The sequence below is a fragment of the Erythranthe guttata genome, chromosome 11 (genome assembly GCF_056151865.1).
Source record: "Erythranthe guttata isolate IM_541 chromosome 11, IM_541, whole genome shotgun sequence".
NCBI classification, from domain to species: domain Eukaryota; kingdom Viridiplantae; phylum Streptophyta; class Magnoliopsida; order Lamiales; family Phrymaceae; genus Erythranthe; species Erythranthe guttata.
In genome coordinates, this window is record NC_142543.1 from 19,714,418 (window position 1) to 19,736,796 (window position 22,379).

The following is a 22,379-nucleotide window of genomic DNA, read 5'->3' on the forward strand; positions in this document are numbered from 1 at the left end:
TTTTGGGTCAAAAAATCTGGATACTTAATGAATTTATTAAAATTCGATTATATTAAATGAAATAAAATAATAAAAATAAATAATGAAATATATAAATGACAATTATAACTATCAAATGAGCGAGAAAAGTTTTCTAGCGTTTTCCAGCAGCAAACTTACTTTTATTTATAAGATTCAAAAAAATAATTTAATAAATAAAATAAACCCAGTAAATTAATAATAAGAGTCAGTAAAATTGCTATTTTTTTATATTTTCACTAATTTTGAACAATCAAATGAGCGAGAAAAGTTTTCTAGTGTTTTCCAGCAGCAAACTTACTTTTATTTATAAGATTCAAAAAATTAATTTAATAAATAAAATAAACCCAGTAAATTAATAATAAGAGTCAGTAAAATTGCTACTTTTTTATATTTTCACTAATTTTGAACAAACAAAATTTTGAAAAAAATAATTTAAATAAATTAAATATACCAAGGGAATTAATAATATGAGTCAATAAGAAATTGCAGAGATTTGCGGCAAAAGAATAGGAGTCAATAGTTAAATATTTTTAAAATACATTATATTAAATGAAATTGATTAAATAAATGACAAATATAGTCATAAAATGAGCGGGAAAAAAATCCCTAGGGTTTCACCAGAACAACCTTACTTTTATTAATAAGATATGTATTTTGCCAAAGTAAATGAAGCCGATTGTTGCAAAAAGAATAAAATTATTTATTCAAATATAGAATAAATTATATTTTTAAGTTAATATTATTTCCTTTTAGTTTGCTAATTCAAAATATGAAAAGTCAAATGTTAAATAGCTTGATTAATTTAGTTGAACAAAGACTCATAACGTGCCTGCAGTTTCTATAATCATAAAGGCATAACATTGCATTATAATTTAGTTAATTATTACCTTAATTATTACTACCTCGTTATATAATAATAAATGTGTGAACAATGCACACTTTTCTATTTTTCTAGGAATCATTTGATTTTTTAATTTTTTTTAAATATATATATATATATATATATATATATATATATATATATATATATATATATATATATATATATATATATATATATATATACACACGTAAATGTATTCTTTTTTCATGACTTCTATCACTATTTATTTCAATTTTATGAATAAGGTATAAAAATTAATAGTTATCAATTTCTTTTAAAATAGAAAATAAGTTTACTCTTCATAGATATTCATCACTATAAGGACTCATTTGGTTATAAATTTTTAGTCGTGACTAATTAGATAACTGAAATTTATTGAATATTTGATGAGTTCAATAATCTTCAACCTACCTAACAATACAATTACAATTTCAAACCAAACTAGACCTTATTAGTTTTTGCAACATTATATTTATATTCGGTTAATTTTGGCCATAATATTAGAGGTGTGGCTATATTTGGTTAATTTTAGATTATTTTAAGAGTGTATCTCCAAAGGAATAATTTATATCATATTAATCGAATCATGTAGGATTATATATACTATATTCATATTCTTTAACAAAAAAAATAATAATCATATTATATCAATAATGTATGTATTTATAAAAAGATAATATACATTTATATTACTACACAAGGGAAATAATGTCTTACATTTAAACAAAAAAAAAAAAATTAAATTAACTTTAGGAGAATGACGAGTATTTATGAGATATATCTTTCGCATATATTTTGCCACGCACGTAATTTGTTAAAATAAAAAATTAATGATGAATTAGCCATAACGTATTTGATTAATTAATATATATTAATAATATAATGAAAGGATATTTTTCATCGGCCCCTCTTCCTTTACCTTCTCCTCACTTCTACTTCACTCTCTCTCTCTCTCTCTTGATTCTCTCTCTCTCTCTCTTAAAGAGTCGTTTTCTCCCCGTATAACCACTAAACCGAGGGAGGAGAAGAAGAAGAAGTAAAATACTATTCTCTTCGAAAATGGCTGCTAATTGATAAATAGGATTATACATACATACATACAATTTTGAAAGAGTTGCGTAATTATAATATATTGAGGAGATGGGTTCGTGCGTTTCAATCCACAGAAACCCGGAAGCCGCGACGAAGCTCCGTTTTTCAGTCGGGTCGTCTAAAAAGGAGGAGCTTTTGATCAAGGAGAATTCCGATAGAGTCAACGGCGGTGATCGCGCCGTTTCTGACTTGCCACTCAAGTCTCGATGGTCGTCTCCTCGTTTTCGCGACGTTGCTGGTATTCTTATTTTTTTTCTTTTCTTGTTTCTTTTTTTATACACGTGTGTGTGTGTGTGTGTGTGTGTGTGTTTCTATGTTTTTGCTATAAATAATTGTTCTAATGTGTTTTAGCCCAGAATTTGTGATGGTCACTTTTAGGTAGTTATGTTGTTTGAAATAAATACAAGAATTCAAACATCATTTGATTGTTGGTTTGTTTGTTGCCTGATGCTTGTTGTTTTGGGGTTTGTTATTTCATATTTGATTAATCTTGACTTTTTATTTGTTCAATAAAAAAAAAAAAAAAGATGCAATTTTTAATTTGTCTGGAAATATAAAGTTAATTGTATTAATTTCTGATTAGGAAAAAAGAAGAAGAAAGTTTCGATTATACGACTTATCGTAGAGAAACAATCTTCTGAGATAAGTGGCTTGGAAATAATTATTGGAATATTGATGTTCCATTATTGATTAGGTGGTGGTCCAACTGGCTCGATAACTCGAATAATTCTTCTGCATTATGGGTGTAGTAGCCCTCTATATATTATTTCAATTTCTTTTCTAATTCCATAATTCCAGACTACATTTAATCCTACCGAATCAATAAGGCCACATCGTGTCATTCAATTATTTTTGGCCAGTATGGGTGTTGCATGTCAACTTGTTTTGTTTTTGTTCTGGCTGTTTATTTTTTACGAACTTCGTTTTGGAAAATAAATATCTCTGTTTGCGATAAGGGTCGTCGAAAGAATTGGTTTTTAATTTAAGCAACATGTTAATCGATGAATTTCCTTAACAATGTTTAGTTTTTAATGATTCTTAAGTGGACAAATAATGGCGAGAAAGCTAATGCTGACTGAATACAGAGTCATGTGATGGATCTTGATTATATGTCGATTTTGTGATTGCTATTACAATTTTGCTTGTTAAGGCATGTGAACAATGTGATAAATCTTGATTATGTATTTTAAATCCATGTTGGACGCCGTTTTATGAGGTTGTGTCAATTTCTTGCAGGTAGCAAAGACGAAGCATTCTTCGATTCCCAACCATGGTTAGATTCGGATTGTGAAGAGGACTTCTTAAGCGTTAATGGTGGTAATTAAGAAATACTCTACTTCACTCGAAAAATACTAAACGTTCCACAAAACTACTTAGATGATGCATAATTATTAGTCCATGTTACCCTGTAAAATGAAACGAGCTTTTTCCATTACATGATAACATAGTCTTTTTTTCGTCCACTTGAAAAATAAATGCAGATTTCACCCCGTCCCGTGGAAGTACACCTGTCCACCACAAATTCTCGTCGGTAAATGTATCAACTAAGGCCCTCGATATGGAAGAAACATTTGGCTCTGTAGATGAAGAATCTCCTCCCGGTAATAAGAAGAAGAGGCTTTCGGATCTGTTCAAAGAGAGCTTACGCACTAACCAGTACGTAATAGTTGAGGAAAATGCAGCAAAAAACGATATTGGAGCTAACAGTACTAACGGAGTGCTCAAAACAGAGGAAGAATCGGTTGAGTCTGCACAGTGTTGCCTTCCGAGTTTACGCTCGAGTCGTAGCTTTGATGAAAAGAAGAAGAAAACGAGCCCTTCTGCTGAAAGATGAACTCTGTTGAATTTTATTTTTGTTGGAACTATGTAAATGGTGAGAGGTTTCACTCACTTATATGAAACAATCAAATACATATTTATCACTCACTACAAGTACGTTTTTATTGTAAAGCACGAACATATTTTGTTCTCCATTATGGGGATCTTTTTTGCGAATAAGGATGTTTCGTTTTTTAAGGATGCGAATGAGGTTAGTAAAAGTTAATTTTATATATCAGATTGTTTAGATAATTAATTAGTTTTAATTGTATGAAATACAGAATGAATACAATAGAGAAGGAAGTGAATTGTTTGAAGGGATACATACATAGAGGATTGCAGAAGCAGACAAATAATGAAACTGAAATATGTATTATGAATTATGAAATCCCATCCCATGCAATAAAAGTTGATGTATCTAATTGTAATCAGTTCAGTTTCAAACGTCATAATCATCTTTGGCATTCTTCTTTTCTTGCAAGGCATCCACCAATCGGTTACTATTTTTCGTTTTTCCATTCCCAATTTTGATATTTTTTTTGGATTGAATTGGAATTGGAATATATATAAAATTTCGAATTTCGACCTCATTTTAATTTCTGAAAGTTGCAATTCTAATATTGATATTATTATGTATTTTATTTCATAATGTGAATAAAAATTAAAATTTCCAATATCCGAAATTCGTAGAATTCTAATTTTCAAAATTTCTGATTTTTGTAGAGAAATTAAAATTAATTTCCACTTAAAAATGATGTCTTTAGAAAGTGCTAGACGCCCTGGTTCGTCCCATTTCCACCTCTAATATTATAATTTAATCTAAATATAATTACATTATTGAATAATTAATTTCTCTATTCTCCCTTAAAATGAAAGATTTCTGTATTTTGTTTTGGAAATGGATTCTCAAATCCTTTTTGCCATTTAGAATTGAAATAATCTACATTCATATTAATTATGGATATTAACTTTAAAATCTTCCTGCATAATTTAATAAGATATATCTAAAAACCAAAAAAAGTAAAAAGAAGGGAGTATATAAGTGGGACCAGGCCCATTCCCTTCTCCCTGTAAAACAAGTGTGAATAAAGCCCAGAAAATGTCACTATTCAGTTGAGTCAATTATTTTCCTACTATTTTCTCTACACCTTTCACACTCTATTTTTTTAATTTTAAATATATTTTCTTTAAATTTTAAATATATATTGTTTTCTGTATAAATAGACACCAAAGTCCAAGTTCTAGAATAGATATAGAAGCCTATAATATATATATACACACTCTGGAGTTCCAGCTTATAAACAAACAAAACAAATTAAATAAGAAATGGAATTGAAGATGTTGAGAAATTTAATTATTTTGTGCTTCTTTTCACTACCAATTATAACAATACTACCTTATCAAGCATTCGCCTCCAGCCGCGGCGTTTCTCTTCCACATGAATTCCGCGGTGGTGCGCCACTGGCCGGAGCATGCTCCGCCGCCATCTCCGTGCACGGTTACAAGTGCCAGGAATTCGAAGTGAGGGTTAATCAAGAGCTAATTATTATTTAATAGGAATTGGATTGATAGTTAATTAACTAATTAATTTTTTTTCTTCAGGTGACTACTGATGATGGGTACATATTAAGCGTGCAGAGGATTCCGGAGGGCAGAGGCGGCGGTGGTGGTGGGCCACCGGTTTTATTGCAACATGGGGTTCTTGTGGTAAGTACATACATATATATTCGTCGCCGCCGCGTATATATATTTTTGTGTGCTAACTGCTAAACTTAAAACCATCTCCCCTAAATTATAATTAGCATATGTATGTATATAAATATAGATGGAGTTTTGTTGTGTATGTAAACGTTTGTGGTCGTAGAGAGAGAGAGAGTGAGGAGAGAGAAAATGTGAAACCGACAAGAAGTGTTTTCACTTTTCATTAAAAAGTACTATTTGCAATAATTTAGATAATTACATTGGTGGGACAATATAATGGTATTGATTCCCACTCTCTCTATTCTTCTTTATACTAACTAGTACTAAGATTGATTATTTATATATACTAGTGTTAATTAAAAAGGGGATTATATTTGGTTGATTAAATGAAAGATTATTATCCTGAGTTCTGAATTAAAAAGAAAGATCAGATATAATTATAATTTATAGATGTCATACTAACAGAAGATCGGCATATATATTAATCTTATGTCATGTAATGCAACCAACTTAGAGAAATCTAGAACAACAAAAAATATGATGTCAAAGCTTAGAGAAGCATCCAAGTACCAATTAGGTAATTTGATATCAATTATTTATGAATTTATGAATATACATGCAAGTTGCCACGTAGCATGGGCGTGATTTGTCTGAACGCAGAACGTGTTAGCCAATACAACACACTCACTGACTGACTGACTGAGATATATATAATATATGTCTGTTGTTAGAGATAAGTACCGGGCCGGTAAAATATCAATTAATCCGTACAGCATGCAATGCATCATCTATTATTATTATTATTATATCTCGATCTGTTTCTTTTTCTCTTATATATATATTTTTGCAGAGATGGGATGAAATATTAGTTTTGGTATTTATTTATTTAATTAATTAATTGTGGGGAAATAAAATGAAATGAAATGAATAAATAAAAAAATGACGGACGTATATATATGTACGCAATATATAATGACGCAGGATGGGATGACGTGGGTGATGAATTCTCCAGAAGAGTCGCTGGCGATGATATTGGCGGATAATGGGTTCGATGTATGGATCTCCAACATCAGAGGAACCCGGTTCAGCCGCCGCCATCTCCTCCTTGATCCTTCCAATCCTGTAAGCACCATATTATATTCATTTACACACACACACTTCAATTTATTTTATGATGGAAAATTAAACTATATGCAAGAAAAATACAATTTGACTTGTGTTGTTAGTATGTGATAACTATTACTACTATAGAATTAGCAGCAGTCTGTCACATTACTCAGAATTCCCGTGATTGTTTAGTGGCTGTTATATATAGGTTTCCCCACTTTCTATAAATAGAATAAATTGATTTATCATTTATATATAGATATTAAATTAAAGAAGCAAAAAGAAAATATATATATCAAGTAGTAGTGTCTGCATGTGTGAGATATATATATACTATTTAATTTACGCGCGCACGTGTGGGAATAGGAATACTGGAACTGGACATGGGACGATCTGGTAACGCACGACTTACCATCGGTGATCGAGTTAGTTTTCAAACAAACCGGTCAGAAAGTTCACTACGTCGGCCACTCAATGGTAATTAATCGTCATTATTAATTCATTATCATTATGCATGCATGTGTATATATATATAATTAATGTAATCAACTAATGTGATTACAGGGAACTCTAATAGCACTGGCATCATTCTCACAAGGAAAACAAGTAGACAAAGTAAAATCAGCTGTTTTGTTAAGCCCAATTGCCTATCTCAGTCATATGACCACTGCTCTCGGAGTTCTCACTGCCCGAGCTTTTGTTGGTGAAGTAAGCAAATTCGTACATTTTTTGTTTTTTATAATTTCGACTCTTGTCTATATATATATATATATATATATATGATCTTATAAATAAATAAAGTCTAATGTTCCGTGGATTTATTGACAGATCACTACAATATTCGGACTTGCAGAATTCAATCCCAAAGAGTAAGCCTCCAAAACCTGAATCTTAATTAGTACGAACCACCTGCTTAAACGTTTGGAGTTAATTATGTGGACTTATTTACGACAACACGGCTCGATTTTTTGTTGTTTCACAGGGAGCCAGTAGCCAACTTTCTGAAAGCAATGTGTGCCAGTTCTGGTATTGACTGTTATGATTTAATGACTGCAGTTACAGGTATTTTATCCATTTATTGCTATTAATATTTAAATTTATATAGATACGAGTATACTACACATAGCAAATGTCATTTCTCGATCGAAATCCTAATTATCTGGCCGGTAATAATTACAGGAAAGAACTGTTGTCTCAATGCATCTACCGTTGAGCTTTTTCTGAAGAATGAACCCCAATCCACTGCAACTAAGAACCTTGTCCATTTGGCTCAGAGTAAGTTTCATTTGTAGTGTACACAAGTTGTTTTTTTCCAATGAAGTAACTTACACTACTATGTATCATTGTCTGAACAAATTTGCAGCTGTTAGAGACGGTACCCTGTCCAAATACGACTACGGAAATGCAAACTTCAATATGTTGCACTACGGACAATCGAAGCCTCCAGTCTATGACTTGGCTAAAATCCCACACGATCTTCCCATCTTCATAAGCTATGGGGGACAAGATTCACTTGCGGATGTTAAGGATGTTGCCACATTGCTCGATAGTCTTAAACTACATGACGTGGAGAAGCTGCATGTGCAGTACATCAAGGATTTCGCGCACGCCGATTTTATTATGGGGGTTACGGCCAAGGATATAGTTTACAATCAGATTATAGCATTTTTCAGAAACCTGCATTGAGGATTATTATATATATTACTGATTTTGGGAGTGGTTGGTTTGTGCATGTGTGTGTAAGAGAACTACTCTTGTCAGAATGTGAATCAACCATTCCCAGAAGCTTATTCAGATATATAAAGCTTAGTATTAATGGTTTTAATTAGTGGGTATTATATTGATTGATTAATTAATTAATTAAATAAACTGGTGATTACCAAACTTTTCAATCTCCTTTCCTTAGGAAACTTACAGGATCAAGTTCTCTGTCCTAACGTCGCTATTTTAACTACAAAGTCAGTCATAATTAACAGCGTCGAAATTATTAAGAAAAGACGAAGAAAGTGGAAAGTGATGCACCCCGCAGGAGACGGCAGACGAAATATATTCAGCAACTTGGACCATGAAATTGATGTGAACAAGACTTGTATGTATAACCAGAGCTTGACTTGAGGTCAATGCATAAATCAAAATGTCAATTTCCATTTGGTATATATCCCATTTATAAATAACATCATTGAAATAAATCACATCATAAACCAGGTGGATCAAAATATACATACCTCCAATTCATTCTTGCTGGTTTCATAATCACACTTCCTTTTGTTTTCTCCTTTTCTATGAGTGAAAAATGAGTAAGGTTTCATTTCACCGGCTTGTCTTTCTTCTGTTCTTGTCTCAAATTTTGATCCACTTTGGTTCCTGCCTCAGACCGAGATGCAAAGAGAACGAAAAGAAAGCACTTATCAAATTCAAAGAAAATATAATCGATCCGTCGAATAGGCTATCTTCTTGGATAATCGGAGGAGATTGTTGCGAATGGAGCGGAGTTATCTGCAGCAACAAAACAGGGCATGTGATCAAGCTCAATCTTCGGAACTCGTTTCCAAGTAATTCTGCTCTAGGAGGAGCGATCGATTTTTCGTTACTCCAATTGAAGTACTTGACTGATTTAGACTTGAGCATGAACAATTTTGAAGGGACTCAAATTCCACACTTCTTTGGGTCCTTCGCAGAATTGAGATATCTCAATCTTTCTGGTGCATCTTTCAGTGGAAAAATTCCTCAAAATATAGCAAATCTTTCGAGACTGCAGTATTTGGATCTCGGATTTTACGAGCCCGAATCTGTGGAAAACGATCTGCAGTGGGTGTCGGGGCTTCATTCATTGAAGTACCTAAATTTGGAAGGAGTTAACCTCTACACCACTTCATCTTATTGGCTTCAAACCATCAATACTCTGCCTTCTCTCTTGGAGCTGCACTTGCCACAGTGTCAGCTTATGAACCTTCCAAAGTCAATCCCTTTTGTTAATTTTACATCCCTTTCAATTCTTGATCTATCCAATAACGGCTTCAACTCCACAATACCAAAGTGGTTGTTCAATCTTACTAACTTGAGGAGCCTCGATTTCAATTCCAACAGTCTTCAAGGGGAGCTCTCGGATATGTTTTCAGAATTAACTTCCCTCGAAAATTTGGATCTTTCTTCGAATTTCGAGATCGAAGGCCGTCTACCGAAAGGGCTAGGAGTACTCTGTAATTTGCAAAAACTGTCCCTTGATTACAACAGACTCAACGGGAGTATTGCAGAATTCGTTGATGGCCTATCCCAATGCACAAACCCCAAATTGGAAACTTTAAATTTAGGATACAATAATCTTGATGGGAATCTTCCAAGCTCATTAGGCCTCCTCAACAGCCTTCGGTATATGCTCCTGTGGGGGAATTCATTCACGGGTTCGATCCCACAAACAATAGGCAACTTGTCATTATTGGAGGAGCTTTACCTCTCGTCCAATCGGATGGGTGGAGAAATTCCACAGAGCTTTGGCCAGCTCAAATCCATGTCTGTAATGGAGTTACGAGATAACTCATGGGAAGGTATTGTAACAGAAGCCCATCTAGCAAATCTTTCCAGTTTGCGGGAGATATCAATTGGAAGATTTTCGGGGAATGTTTCTCTCAAATTCGACATCAGCTCGGATTGGACACCTCCTTTCGTGCTGAAGTATGTTAAGATCCAAGGCTGCAATTTGGGTCCCAAGTTCCCTTCATTTCTCAGAAACCAAACCGATCTCGAAAGAATTATAATAAATTTCGCGGGCATTTCTGATGTTATACCAGATTGGTTCTTGGAGATGGATTTGGAACTCCACGAACTGGATGTTGCTTACAATCAATTGAGTGGAAGGGTTCCGAATTCTCTGCGGTTCAAATCCGATTCGAACGTTGATCTGAGTTCAAACAACTTCGAAGGACCTCTCCCACTTTGGTCGTCGAATTTGACTACTTTGTATCTGAGGGATAACAAATTCTCCGGACCAATTCCAAAGAATATTGGGACAGCACTGCCGTTTATGACAGACATGGATATCTCAAGAAATAGACTGAATGGTACAATTCCTTTCTCTATAGGAAATATGGCAGCATTAACCACTTTCGTTGTTTCGAGTAACTATCTCAACGGTGAAATTCCTGATTTCTGGGATAGTATGCCTATGCTTTACATTGTGGACATGTCGAACAACACTCTCTCGGGTAAAATACCCGACTCCATAGGCAATCTACTTGGTCTCAAATTCTTAGTACTATCTACCAACAATTTGTCAGGAATTTTGCCTCCCAGCTTGAGAAATTGCACTGAATTAGCTAGTCTTGATCTAGGCGACAACAAATTGTCTGGAAAAATCCCACCTTGGATTGGATCAAAGATGTCATCATTACTGATCTTGCGTTTGAGAAACAATTCCTTCACAGGAACTATCCCTTCTCAGATATGCAGCCTCTCTGTTCTTCACATATTAGACGTTTCGAAAAACAACCTGTCGGGAGAAATTCCTGCCTGCGTCGGAAATCTCACCGGCTTCAAAACGGAGTTCACATCGGAGCACACCGCGCTGTACCAGGGGCGGCTGCAGGTGGTGGCGAAAGGGAGGATACTACAGTACGACTCGATTTTGTATCTCGTCAACAGCGTGGACCTGTCGAGAAACAGTTTTTCCGGGGAAATTCCGGCGGAAATCACGGCGCTTTTCAGGCTGGGGACGTTGAATTTGTCGATGAATCAATTGACGGGAGAAATTCCAGCGACAATTGGTAGATTCGAGCGGATAGAAACCCTAGATCTATCGATGAATGGATTGTCGGGGCCTATTCCACTGAGCATGGTTTCGTTGACTTTTCTGAATCACTTGAATCTGTCGTACAACAATCTGTCGGGCCCGATTCCGAGGGGCAATCAGTTTGAAACACTGAATGTAGATCCGACGATTTACGAAGGGAACAGTTTCCTCTGTGGATTTCCATTGCCGGCTAAATGTTACAGGCCTGAGATTGCTCCGTTTCCTGGAGTAAATGCAGGGGAAAGGGATGATGACAAGGATGAACTGGAAAGGGTGTGGTTGTTTATTTCTGTTGGAATGGGGTTTTTTGTAGGATTTTGGGGATTTTGTGGGTCTTTGGTCATTAAGAAACGATGGAGGGACCTGTATTTTAATTATGTTGGTAGACTGATTAACAGGATAGTAGATTGTCTCAATTGTAGGTAACTTCCAAAACAAAATAAAAAATTATATTGCTTCTTAAAATAAAAAAAATAGGGTAAATTACAAACACCCCCTGAGGTATGATCAATTTATAAAAAAACCCCTCTTGTTTAGATAATTACATTTACCCCTCAATTATGTTTTTTTCTTACACCTCCACCCTTATGGTGTCAAATTCAACATAATCATCTATATCTGGTAGAATGTGCTCTAGTTTGTACTTGTTTTGTGTAAAAATACAGTTTATGATGCCCCACAACCTGATATATACAAGCCAAAAAACACATATTATGATCATTTTGCTTCAAAATGTAGAGTTCGAATGAGATAAAACGGGTACAAAAGTAATAATATTCCATATAACCTCGAAGATTCCACTAAATTTGAGGAGTTGAGGGGTGGTTGTAATTATCCAAACAAAATGGGGATTTTTGTAATTTGACCATACCTTAGGGGTGGTTGTAATTTACCCTAAAAAATAATATAATAATTTTGAAGTAATAGAGGATTAAATTGAACAAATTTAGAATTTTGTGTGCTAAAGAGATACTCGTCGCATTTTACTTATACTGGTTTGTAAATAGATAAACTGGTGATGCGACTTTTCACCCGAAGAAGATAATTCCCATCGAAACACATTTATCCCAAACCTTCCCGCCACCAGCAGCAGCAGCTTGGCCATAGCTCAAACTCATGGCCGCCGCCGTATGCCTCCTCTCCCTTCCATCACGTGCCGCACCACCCTCCTCCGTTACTTTCATCACGTGCTCCACCACTTCCCCTTCCACAATTTCCACCATTCCACCGCCGCCGCCGGCACCACTATTGCTCGTTCAAGAGCCGAAGACGACAAGCCCTATCTCCCCTTCTTCATGCGCTCTTAACTGCCGTCACTTCCAATCGTAGGTCCAGTCTTATTCTGTTTTTCCCATTCGGCTTCATTGTGTGTTTTCTAATTCTTTGTTTGAATTTGCAGCTGCTCTGGTTGTACCCACGAGTACAACCTTCACCACCCTCCCATTCTCGCCGACGTGAATAAATTCTTCAAGAAAATTGGTGTTTCTAACTTCACATTCGATAGTTGTAGACTCGTAATTTCATACAACACCTCTGACACTTGTTTGTTTCGTACATCAATTTCAGCTTTCTAAATTATATTTTTAGGGTTTTTTTGGTTCTCTTTAAATTGGCAGTGGGGATGGAGATGTCGAGCAAAGCTTGCGGTTCGCGGTTCATCTACGAAACCATTAATTGGGCTTTATGAAGAGGGCACTCATAATGCAGTTGATATTCCTGAGTGCCAAGGTCTCAAATTCACCTATTAAATACTTATATGATTATTTTTGTTTTATGGGTGTGGGTGGCGCTGGGGGGCTGTTTATATAGAGATATACAGCTGTCATCTTTGTATTGTAACGAATCTTCGTTGTGTAGCTCATCATCCACGCATTAATGCTGCTGTTGAACTACTAAGAAAAGGTGACTTCTCGATGTTTTATTTCATGCTCCTTTTAATTTTATGCAAAGATTGTTGCCAATGATGCTCTTTTATATTTTCTTTTGTTATTTTAGCAATAGTGGAACTGAATATTGAACCGTATGATGAAGACAACGGGACGGGTGAACTAAGATATGTTCAGGTAATGGATCGTGAATGTATTGATTCCATAGTTACCTATTTTGAGTGGTGGTTATCTAATTTGCTGACCAACTATGACACAAATTTCTCCTTGAACGAGTAAATGGAAGACGCTTCTAATGATACTGGTTATCTTCTTGTGTCAACAAATTTCACTTGTAGATGGCTGTTACGACGTACAGTACATCTCTCCCTTCGGCAGAAAGATACAAAAATGGTAGGTAGATATTTAATTATGTATCGAGTATCGCGGACAGTTTGACTCTTCAGATAAAAAAATACATGAATGATTACAGGTAAAGTGCAGGTTGCTTTGGTTTGGAATTCGAGAAGTGAGAGCTCACCGAGTTTCGAAAAATTAAATGCTCTGTCCAATGTAAGATAACTGTGGTTGTTTTTTCTGGTATTCGTTGGTGTATATGCCTCGTACGAGTGTTGATCAAGTTCTATGTTGTAGTATATGTGGAATAAAGGGGGACCAAGGAGAGACGTGCATTTGATACATTCTGTTTGGGCTAACTTTCAGACATCAATGAGTAATGTAAGTTTCATTTTGATCCTGCAGAACATCTTTGATTGGCAGTTATTTTTATATGAGACCAAGGAAAAGTTAGGTTGATATCCAAATTATCTAGTGCATAGCCTTATTTTTCGTTGTTTCATAACACAGGTTATTTTCGGGAACAGATGGAGACATCTTATTGGAGAGAGAGACTTCTGGGAGCATGTTGGTGGAATTGATGTTTCTATGGTCCCTTCAAGTTTCGGGCAAGCAAATACACGGGTTAGTATTTGGAGTAAAAACTTATCCGACTTGTTTGTATTTGGAAAATCAATTGTTTCAGAAGCGTTTATTCTTGCTTAATCACATTTTCTTTGTGCTGCATAGTATCAATTGTGGATGGCATTTCAATTTTTAACTCAACCCACAAAGTATTGGATTGATTTTGTGGGCAGGCTTTTGATTCTCTACTCCAAAAACTACAAAAGTGTGTGCCTTATGGTTCATCAGTAGTTGATCTCTATGCTGGTGCAGGTGTGATTGGTTTATCTTTGTCTGCCACAAGGAAATGCAGGTGGGAGAAGTGATGATTTTAGGTTTTAAGTTTCGTTAATCTAATCACGAGTTAGCACTGGAAAATTTAATGCACCTTCTCTTCTTTTTTTTTTTTTTTTTTGCATTTATAGGTCAGTTAAATGCGTGGAGGTGAATAAAGAAGCTAAGTATTCTTTTGAAAAGACAGCTTCTCGGCTACCAACCACCGCAGACTGCTGCATCAGCTGGCATCAAGCAGACACTTCAAAGGTTAATAGTATATTTCATTCATAGTCTAATATTGACAAATACAATGAATCATGAGGATTTTTTTTTTAGAACTCTTGCAGTAAACTGAAACTGCCATTTCTGACAGCACATGGATATGTTTATCGTAATCTGCTAACTTGTGAGAAACTGTCAGGAACCACTCTCTTGGCTGATGGGATCTGATGTTGTTGTGGTTGATCCTCCAAGGAAAGGGCTAGACCAGTCTCTACTCACTGCATTACAGTCTCTTTCATTCACCAAGATAAAACATAATCTACCTGAAAGGTATTCTAAGCTTTGTATTTGGAGTCAGTAATTTCTTATGGTTTGTGAAATTGGAAGTCTTATGGTTATGCATTCATTCTTTTGGTTTTTTATTTGAGTACCAGGAGAAATGTCCAAAATGAGAAAAGACCATGGATTCTTCGAGGAGACACTTCAGTGCAGATCAATAAGGAAATGGGACAAGGTGAAAGTCAGTCGTCACTGCCACAAACTCTGATATACATAAGCTGCGGATGGGAAAGTTTCAAAGAGGTATGTTTGGACTTTTTAGGTACCCAAATGGAGCTTCCACACTACTACAATAAGTTTAAAATATATTTGTTTTTTCAATTTTCAGCTTTAACACCTTTACTTTACCGTTTTGCCGAATTGTCGTTTTCACTCTAAGCTTATAAACCTGGGATTACATACAGGACTGCATGTCCCTGCTTTCGCGTAAGGCATGGCGTTTGGAGAAAGTCCATGGTTTTAATTTTTTTCCTGGAACACAGAGGTTCTCTCTCTCTCTCTCTCTCTCTCTCTCTCTCTCTCTCTCTCTCTCTCTCTCTCTCACACACACACACACACACACACACACACACACACACACACACACACACACATATATATATATATATCTTCTCCCTCGTGAGTCATTTCTGTAGTGTGACAGAAATTTTTCCTTTGCTGCATATCATTTTCTTTTGGCTTTTGACTTATTCTTTTATAAAAGGAGTTATTTTTCTTGTGTCCGAGTGACTAATCAAACTTTGATATCCTTACTAATGCAGTATTGAGATCCTGGCTGTGTTCAAAAGAGGTTCTGGAGGGAACATAAAGAAAAAGAAATCTGGGAAAAAGAAGAAACCCGCTCGAGGCCCACTTGCTGTAATTGAGGACAACCTTTTTGAAGAATCGCTTTTCGATAATATTGAAAATTTGGAATGAAGAAAATAATTTCAGTTTTCTATTTTACATGCCTTTGCCATAGAACAATATTGTACATAGCGAATTACTCAAATAGATGAGATGAATTCTGAACTTTCTGTAAAAGTGTATGGCGACGAACAACCTACACACATTTGGATATTATGTACTTTTGAATCTGGTAGAAGAATGAATTGTTCGATAAATATAGGAAAATTCTGAAGAAGAAGAAGAAGAATGTGATTATTTTTCTGGATATTTATTAACGACCCTTTTTACTTGCATTGGACTTTTCCAGTTGAGGGAAGGCACACAAAATGTTGTGGGCTATCAAGTCCTGCCTTGTCAAAATTCCAACCACTGGAGCCACCTATTTCATGGTCAGAAAATCAAGGTTAGACATAATTCCATCTTCAGCAATATAACTTGTTTCTTCGATTAAATTTGTATTTTGTATCATTTGAAGTGAAGAAAACATCATCGAAGATTTGTGCATTAAAGAATGGCATCTTAAACTTACCCCAGATGCTTGATATTTGGGCAGAATGAGCATATGTCGGAGCCCCACTTCTCTAAAGAGCACCATCGCCTTCGCTACGGACATGCTTTCGATCACACTGTACGGAGTTGTATTGATCAACGGATATAAATCTACAAACATCTCCATTTCATCATCACTCACTATCACATCTTCAATCTTGCCTCCCCTTTCAGCCAAATCAGCGGAAGTAAATATCTCTCTCACCTCCTCTGCTTTTGTTCTTCGTCTTTCTCGCAGGAACCACTTCTTCTTCAGGGCTAAGATCAGATGAGCTCTCAGAACCAGCCCATGAAGTTCATTTGGTGGAACCACTCCATCATCCACAACTGGGAAACCATTGTGTGTGGTGTTCCTCAGGACATCCACTATACGACCCACTTTCTCGATTCCTCCAATTGTAACAACTGCTGACTTGGCTTCAGCAAGCTCGCCAACTGTGATATTCCTCATCCACGGCTCGGGATGTGCATCCAAGAAAGGTAGTCCTTTTAGTTCCAGTATTGTATCGTAGATGCTCGGGTTGAAGCAGTCTCCTACCGTTTTAGCTATTAGAAGAACTAGCATTGTTATGGGTAGCAAAAGAAGGTTGTTTGTAAGCTCGAGAAATATGACACATAGTGAAACTGTCATTCTCATGGAACCAGCCATAAGTGAGGCTGCTCCAAGAACGGCGTATAGGCCCTGATCGAGTTTTGTGTATGATCCCATGGCAATGCCGAGAATACGTCCATAAGCTGAGCCCATGAGAATGATGGGAAGAAAGAGGCCCGATGGGACTGCAATGCCGAAGGTGACGAGCGCTAATACACAATATAGTGCGAAGTAGATAGATAGAGAGAGAATATGGAATTCTGTTGGAGTGTTTATGGAGAAAATGTGTCTAACAGCATTGTCATTCGTGGTGAGGAGAAGTGTGGCTAGGTCGTTGTATTGGCCGTTTGGACAGTTGAACTGTCTGAAATTTCCCTCTCGTCCGGTTGTGGGACAGGAAGCTTCTAAAAGGGCTTTGTCGCAAGGTTTGCACTCTGCTAAGAAAGGAAGTCCGAATATGCATATAGAAGTGAAGATGGATACACTCAGGCTGAGAAGAAGTTTATGCAATTTGCCCTTCCTGCAAAGGTAAGTTTATAATTCAGAAACCAAATTAAAAGTCGGAGACTTCTTATCGAAAAGGATGATGCTTACTGATTTATGATATTGTAGACTTTGAGAATCTTGTGGAGAAAATGGTTATATAGGCTCCCCAAAACGCCGCCAATAACTCCAATCACAACCACAGGGATAATATCCACCGCGTGATAACTCACGGAAACACCGCTGACATCAAACATGATCAAGCCTCCTTTGCCGAATAATCCACAGTTTCCGGATTTGCAGTACTCCATAAAGGCCCTTAGCACTACAACCACGACTGCTGTACTGAAGAAAGTTCTCCACAGAAGAGCACTTCTCCACCACGTCGCCACCTCCTCAAGAGCGAAGAGTACCCCGCCGACCGGTGATCGAAAAGCAGCACATACTCCGGATGAGGAGCCACATGTGATTAAATCTCTCCGGTCTCTGTCGTTGTTGAAGTATCTTAGCCATCGCCATTTGATTCGGTACTTGTCGGGCCCACCTTGACCTAATAGGGCTGCTACGCAGCAACCGATGTGCACTAGAGGCCCTTCTTTTCCGAGATCTAACCCTGCAGAAACAGCTCCTATGCTTCCAAAGATCTGTGATAGTGATAGCAGATGCACAAACCACTCAGCCAATAATACGGTATTTAACTTCAACTTTTAGCACATTAGTGAAAATATTCGTTTCATGGATGCCACATGATAAAATTTACAATCTCACGCTATAAGTGAACATGTATTTTGCTAAACTGATAGATATATGATTGCTTTGCCTTTTCTTAATCGATTATAACTCCAAAAAAATTGAAAATATGAGATGCTAATATTTACTCTACGAATAAAAAGGGTACCTTCACAATCAACTCTGGCGCACCAAACATGTTGGGGGTGTCAATTCCATTAAGATAAGCTTTTATTTCAGGAATTCCGGGACCAGCAGCAGTGGGTGCAAAACAAACACACAGAACGGAAGCTACCAGCGTTAGAAGAAAGTTTGCTCCGGCCAAATATACGAATCCTGCTATATATCTGCATCCATCAAAATCGACGCATATGTCAAATTACAAGTTGGATCATCGACAATTGCTATTGGTTACATACAGGTTATTTCATTAACTAACAGTACCTTTTCTGCTCTATATATTTCGCAACGACCAGAAGTTTGTATCCTGCAATATTTTCAACCGCAAGATTGATGAGAGTGGCTATCAATCCAGTTAGGAGGCCCACAAGGAAAGCCAACAACCATTTCAAGAAGATATACTGCAGTACTTGCACTTTTGATCTGCTTCTCCAGTCTTGCTTGAATAGATCATTTTCGTTTATCCTACATTCAATTTTTAGAATCGTCAACTAATTATACAAGACTAGTAAAAAGCAAAAGAAGAGAATTACTTACGAAGTTGCACTTACTCGTAGTCCAAGCTCTCTATATGAGAAACCTTTCCTCCAACTATGGCGAGTTGATTCGAAGAAAGCGTTCGATTTACTTTGAGCAGAGGTTCATGGAGTGTGTTGCTTTCAGGGTCGTGTTCTTGTTCATCTTGTCGTTGTGTCTGTATATTAGCTGCTGCTTGTGTTTGTTCTAACTTGTTGAAATCCTCCATGATAGGTGAGTGGGTGAAGCGGAGCTTCTCAGATAAGCTGAGTCAGTTCTCAGTTTGAAGATGTAATAGAAAAAAGGTGAGTTGTTCCCCTGAGTTTGGAATAATAGACATGTGCATCTAGGTGATACATAAGGACAAAGCTTTGTTGGAAAGTTGTCCCATATGAACAGTATAAATTTTGGGACATATTAAAATAGCAATGATTAGAGTCTAATTATAGAGTTTGGGGGTAGATAATTAAGTGAGTTCTGACTCTGATTATAAATATATATTTGCATTAATAAGATAGAGAAAACAGAACAATGTGGATAACCATAGATCGTATGGTAGTACCTAATGCAAGCAAAAATATCTCTTGGGTTGAAAGCTACAAATAATTTATTATTGTATAGATGCAATAATTTGATTATTGTGTAACTGGCAGTTTGCAATGCTGACGTGTGCTCTCCAATCAAGTTGGGATTATTACATTCATCAATGATCAATGATGAATGGGGTGATGATTGAGAAATTTTACTGATACTAGTAGACCTGAAATTTTTTATATTATTAGATTTGTATATATTTGTTTATATAGATAAAGAGTTGCTTGTAAAGGGTGTTGAATGAATTAGTTGGAGCAAGGAAAACAAATGTCTTAAGTACTTACTGGAAGAACATTTTTTTGTACAAGTGGTGGTATTATTATTTGATTAATCCCCTAGTAAATATTATTAGATTATTAAGTAACGTGATTGCTTGACGAATAAAATCTCTAACACATTTATGGACCACCATTGCTGCAACTTGTGTAATATATATCCTGAACAGAACAAATTCCAAGTGGTGGGAGGAACAGGTTGATCCAACATTGCAAGTAAATAATTTATGTGTGTTTCAAATGCCAATGATTAAGCAGTAATATATATAGATTTAAGAATCAATTTCACTTTCAAAGTGGGCCCACCTATTTTTTAACAAGAATTATGTAGTAGGCTCCATCCAGGTTAAGCTATGGTAAGATGCCAAAGTCTCTTTAATTGCTTCTCAATTCTCAAATATGGGCATCTTTTTTGTTTTATTAATTTTAGGCCCTCGTCTTAAAAGTACACCATAGTTCCATCCTTTTACTCTGAAAATCACGCATTTGTGATCCTTGTCAATGGGTGAAATTGATAAATTATAAAACGAGAGGGATGAAAATACGATGCAATATATATTTGAAGGACTATTATTAGATTAGAAGAATATAAATGAGCCGCGGATAAACTACAACAATTCCATAGTCAAAGGTCTCCTTCACCAATCAATTGATGATTGATGAATATTTTATTTTAAAAGTGGCAATCAATCGGCATTTAGACAATGAATAATTATTTTGAATTGAATTGATTATATGGAGAATCTTTTTACTTAATTCCGCAAAAAAAAAAAAAAAAAAAAAAAAAAAAAATGAAATAGAAAAGAATCTCCCACATTGAAAAAAGTTGGTTAGAATTAAATTTGGGGTTGTGTTTTAGAGCCATACATTTATTTGGGGAAAAAGATCAAAGTGTGGAAGAAGGGTGGGCACCAAAAACTAATGGTCATATGATATGATGTTACCAATTACGGTGTCGCGTTGCGCCAAATCTGATAAGGCTGTATTTTTGTTGTCATTGCCAACTCATATTTTTATTTTTATTTTTATTTTGATTTTTCCTGAAAACACACAAAAAAAAAAAAAAAAAAAAGGCAAAAAAGGTTTTCTTTACATTTTTTTGGGATGATGTGGCTGGTGTTTTGGACAAGTGACTTTCATCATATGTTGCTTGTTGGGCCATTTTTTTCTATAATGGGCCCAAAAGAAAAGTGTAGTATAATAACTAATATTTGAAGGTCCATTTGCTAATGGACTTCGAGCAGACACCATTAACAAATGTTTATTCTCTTCTCTACATTAATTAATTAATTAATTGCAGATTAATATCTAGTTCATAATCCAATAAAGTTTTTTTTTTTTTTTTTGAGTAATAATCCAATAAAGTTATTGACTCACTAATGAGCACACGAATAAATATATATATATAATGCGTCGTAGTGGGCGGTGGTGGTACCACAAATTGTAAGCCAATGAGAAGGGGGATTAGTGGGGGATTCAAAATTGTTTTAATAAGGTTTGAGATTTTAGGGTTTGAGATATTATTCTAATCTTCCAAATCTGTGGGTTTAAAGCTGCCAAGTTTGGCCTTAATCCCAGGTTTTATATTAAATTAATATTTCTAATTACTACAATGCTAAGCCTACTCGACTGTGACTGTGAAAATTTTATTATAAAATGTGGAAAGCAAACCAAAATCAACGCCAAATCCCACCACCTAATCAGTGGACACGCAGCGCATAAAGTTTTTTTTTTTTTTTAAATAAATTATGTTATAGAAAATTATCATAATTACTATTAATTAATTGTTTACTTTAGTGTTTAATATATGCTAAAGTGGCAACTCCAACAGGAAAAAAAAGAAGATAAAGAGCACGGTACTATTTTGATCGAATCCACCTTAAATAACTTTTCTCCTAGAGTTTGCAAGTTGTTGATTTATTATACAGTTAAATTTCTATAAATTAATATAATCGAAAATAGAGAAATTCTATTAATTTAGTGAATTATTAAATTATTGAGTTAATAATTTCATATGTTTTCACCGAGTCGGGAAAACTATTAATTTATCGAGGTTCTACTGTACGAAGATGGAGATTACCTTATGTACTCTAAATAAATATGAATTATCTTAGATAAATAAAATAATAAAAATCAAATTTTCAAATAGTAGGCAAGTGTAAAAGAGGGTGAAAGGTGTTGCTTATTAATTGTTAATTTAATCAACATTAGACCACTAATCCACCAATCATGTTAATATCTAAGATTTGTTCTTTATTTTTCAAAGTAAAATCTCAACCACATCTCTACAGTCTACAGTTAATCTCTAGTAAAATCTCAACCACATTTCACTTTGTTCATATAAATTAGAGGGTTTAATTGCAATTAAAATGTTAAAAGACATTCATCAAATTGGGTAACATAAAATTTGGACCAATTTGGCATGTCAATGCTGAAAAATGATTCGAGCTAGCTGTTGGCGGGTGCTAGTTTTAGTTAGTCGCAGGATTATAATTAATAATTA

General features: G+C 35.3%; 5 protein-coding genes across 6 annotated transcripts; 4 read left to right on the forward strand and 1 right to left on the reverse strand.

Annotated features, from left to right (window-relative positions):
- Positions 1 to 1,803: 1,803 nt before the first annotated feature.
- On the forward strand, positions 1,804 to 4,012 carry LOC105961048 (uncharacterized protein At3g27210). Its single transcript, XM_012985284.2, has 3 exons — positions 1,804 to 2,234; positions 3,233 to 3,313; positions 3,478 to 4,012. Exons 1-3 carry the CDS (start codon positions 2,045 to 2,047, stop codon positions 3,828 to 3,830), a joined length of 624 nt encoding a protein of 207 aa, XP_012840738.2. The 5' UTR covers positions 1,804 to 2,044; the 3' UTR covers positions 3,831 to 4,012.
- Positions 4,013 to 4,929: 917 nt separating this feature from the next.
- On the forward strand, positions 4,930 to 8,447 carry MPL1 (Myzus persicae-induced lipase 1). Its single transcript, XM_012985286.2, has 9 exons — positions 4,930 to 5,335; positions 5,417 to 5,521; positions 6,497 to 6,637; positions 6,989 to 7,099; positions 7,187 to 7,330; positions 7,451 to 7,491; positions 7,605 to 7,684; positions 7,802 to 7,897; positions 7,986 to 8,447. The coding sequence occupies exons 1-9, from the start codon at positions 5,141 to 5,143 to the stop codon at positions 8,306 to 8,308; spliced, it is 1,236 nt and encodes a 411-aa protein (XP_012840740.2). The 5' UTR covers positions 4,930 to 5,140; the 3' UTR covers positions 8,309 to 8,447.
- A 292-nt stretch (positions 8,448 to 8,739) lies between these two features.
- Positions 8,740 to 11,882, forward strand: LOC105961049 (disease resistance family protein / LRR family protein). Its single transcript, XM_088825672.1, has one exon. The coding sequence runs from the start codon at positions 8,916 to 8,918 to the stop codon at positions 11,832 to 11,834; it is 2,919 nt and encodes a 972-aa protein (XP_088681798.1). The 5' UTR covers positions 8,740 to 8,915; the 3' UTR covers positions 11,835 to 11,882.
- Positions 11,883 to 12,417: 535 nt separating this feature from the next.
- On the forward strand, positions 12,418 to 16,173 carry LOC105961053 (S-adenosyl-L-methionine-dependent methyltransferases superfamily protein). Of its 2 annotated transcripts, none has more exons than XM_012985290.2 (15): positions 12,418 to 12,733; positions 12,808 to 12,922; positions 13,025 to 13,136; positions 13,266 to 13,310; positions 13,404 to 13,471; positions 13,633 to 13,687; positions 13,767 to 13,846; positions 13,928 to 14,011; positions 14,141 to 14,254; positions 14,428 to 14,546; positions 14,659 to 14,776; positions 14,931 to 15,061; positions 15,166 to 15,313; positions 15,475 to 15,554; positions 15,832 to 16,173. In XM_012985290.2, exons 1-15 carry the CDS (start codon positions 12,525 to 12,527, stop codon positions 15,986 to 15,988), a joined length of 1,635 nt encoding a protein of 544 aa, XP_012840744.2. In that variant the 5' UTR covers positions 12,418 to 12,524; the 3' UTR covers positions 15,989 to 16,173. The 2 variants fall into 2 exon arrangements, with proteins under 2 accessions (XP_012840744.2, XP_012840743.2); XM_012985289.2 differs by having other exon boundaries at positions 12,419 to 12,733; positions 15,160 to 15,313.
- CLC-B (chloride channel B) lies at positions 15,945 to 19,552 on the reverse strand. The gene is made up of 6 exons (XM_012985287.2): positions 19,043 to 19,552; positions 18,756 to 18,956; positions 18,481 to 18,658; positions 17,694 to 18,226; positions 16,488 to 17,619; positions 15,945 to 16,337 (listed from the first exon to the last, which is right to left on the reverse strand). The coding sequence occupies exons 1-6, from the start codon at positions 19,234 to 19,236 to the stop codon at positions 16,230 to 16,232; spliced, it is 2,346 nt and encodes a 781-aa protein (XP_012840741.2). The 5' UTR covers positions 19,237 to 19,552; the 3' UTR covers positions 15,945 to 16,229.
- Positions 19,553 to 22,379: the final 2,827 nt, after the last annotated feature.

Excerpts from the sequence above, each read along its gene's own strand:
- LOC105961048 (XM_012985284.2), top strand. The coding sequence starts at position 2,045 with ATGGGTTCGTGCGTTTCAATCCACAGAAACCCGGAAGCCGCGACGAAG. Across the intron at positions 2,235-3,232 it reads TCGTTTTCGCGACGTTGCTG|GTAGCAAAGACGAAGCATTC; the intron begins GTATTCTTATTT and ends AATTTCTTGCAG. Across the intron at positions 3,314-3,477 it reads CTTCTTAAGCGTTAATGGTG|ATTTCACCCCGTCCCGTGGA; the intron begins GTAATTAAGAAA and ends AAATAAATGCAG.
- MPL1 (XM_012985286.2), top strand. The coding sequence starts at position 5,141 with ATGGAATTGAAGATGTTGAGAAATTTAATTATTTTGTGCTTCTTTTCA. Across the intron at positions 5,522-6,496 it reads TGCAACATGGGGTTCTTGTG|GATGGGATGACGTGGGTGAT; the intron begins GTAAGTACATAC and ends ATAATGACGCAG. Across the intron at positions 7,492-7,604 it reads GCAGAATTCAATCCCAAAGA|GGAGCCAGTAGCCAACTTTC; the intron begins GTAAGCCTCCAA and ends GTTGTTTCACAG.
- LOC105961049 (XM_088825672.1), top strand. The coding sequence starts at position 8,916 with ATGAGTAAGGTTTCATTTCACCGGCTTGTCTTTCTTCTGTTCTTGTCT.
- LOC105961053 (XM_012985289.2), top strand. The coding sequence starts at position 12,525 with ATGGCCGCCGCCGTATGCCTCCTCTCCCTTCCATCACGTGCCGCACCA. Across the intron at positions 12,734-12,807 it reads AACTGCCGTCACTTCCAATC|CTGCTCTGGTTGTACCCACG; the intron begins GTAGGTCCAGTC and ends TTGAATTTGCAG. Across the intron at positions 12,923-13,024 it reads CATTCGATAGTTGTAGACTC|TGGGGATGGAGATGTCGAGC; the intron begins GTAATTTCATAC and ends TTAAATTGGCAG.
- CLC-B (XM_012985287.2), bottom strand. The coding sequence starts at position 19,236 with ATGGAGGATTTCAACAAGTTAGAACAAACACAAGCAGCAGCTAATATA. Across the intron at positions 18,957-19,042 it reads ATAGAGAGCTTGGACTACGA|GATAAACGAAAATGATCTAT; the intron begins GTAAGTGCAACT and ends AATTGAATGTAG. Across the intron at positions 16,338-16,487 it reads CCAAATATCAAGCATCTGGG|GTGGCTCCAGTGGTTGGAAT; the intron begins GTAAGTTTAAGA and ends ACCATGAAATAG.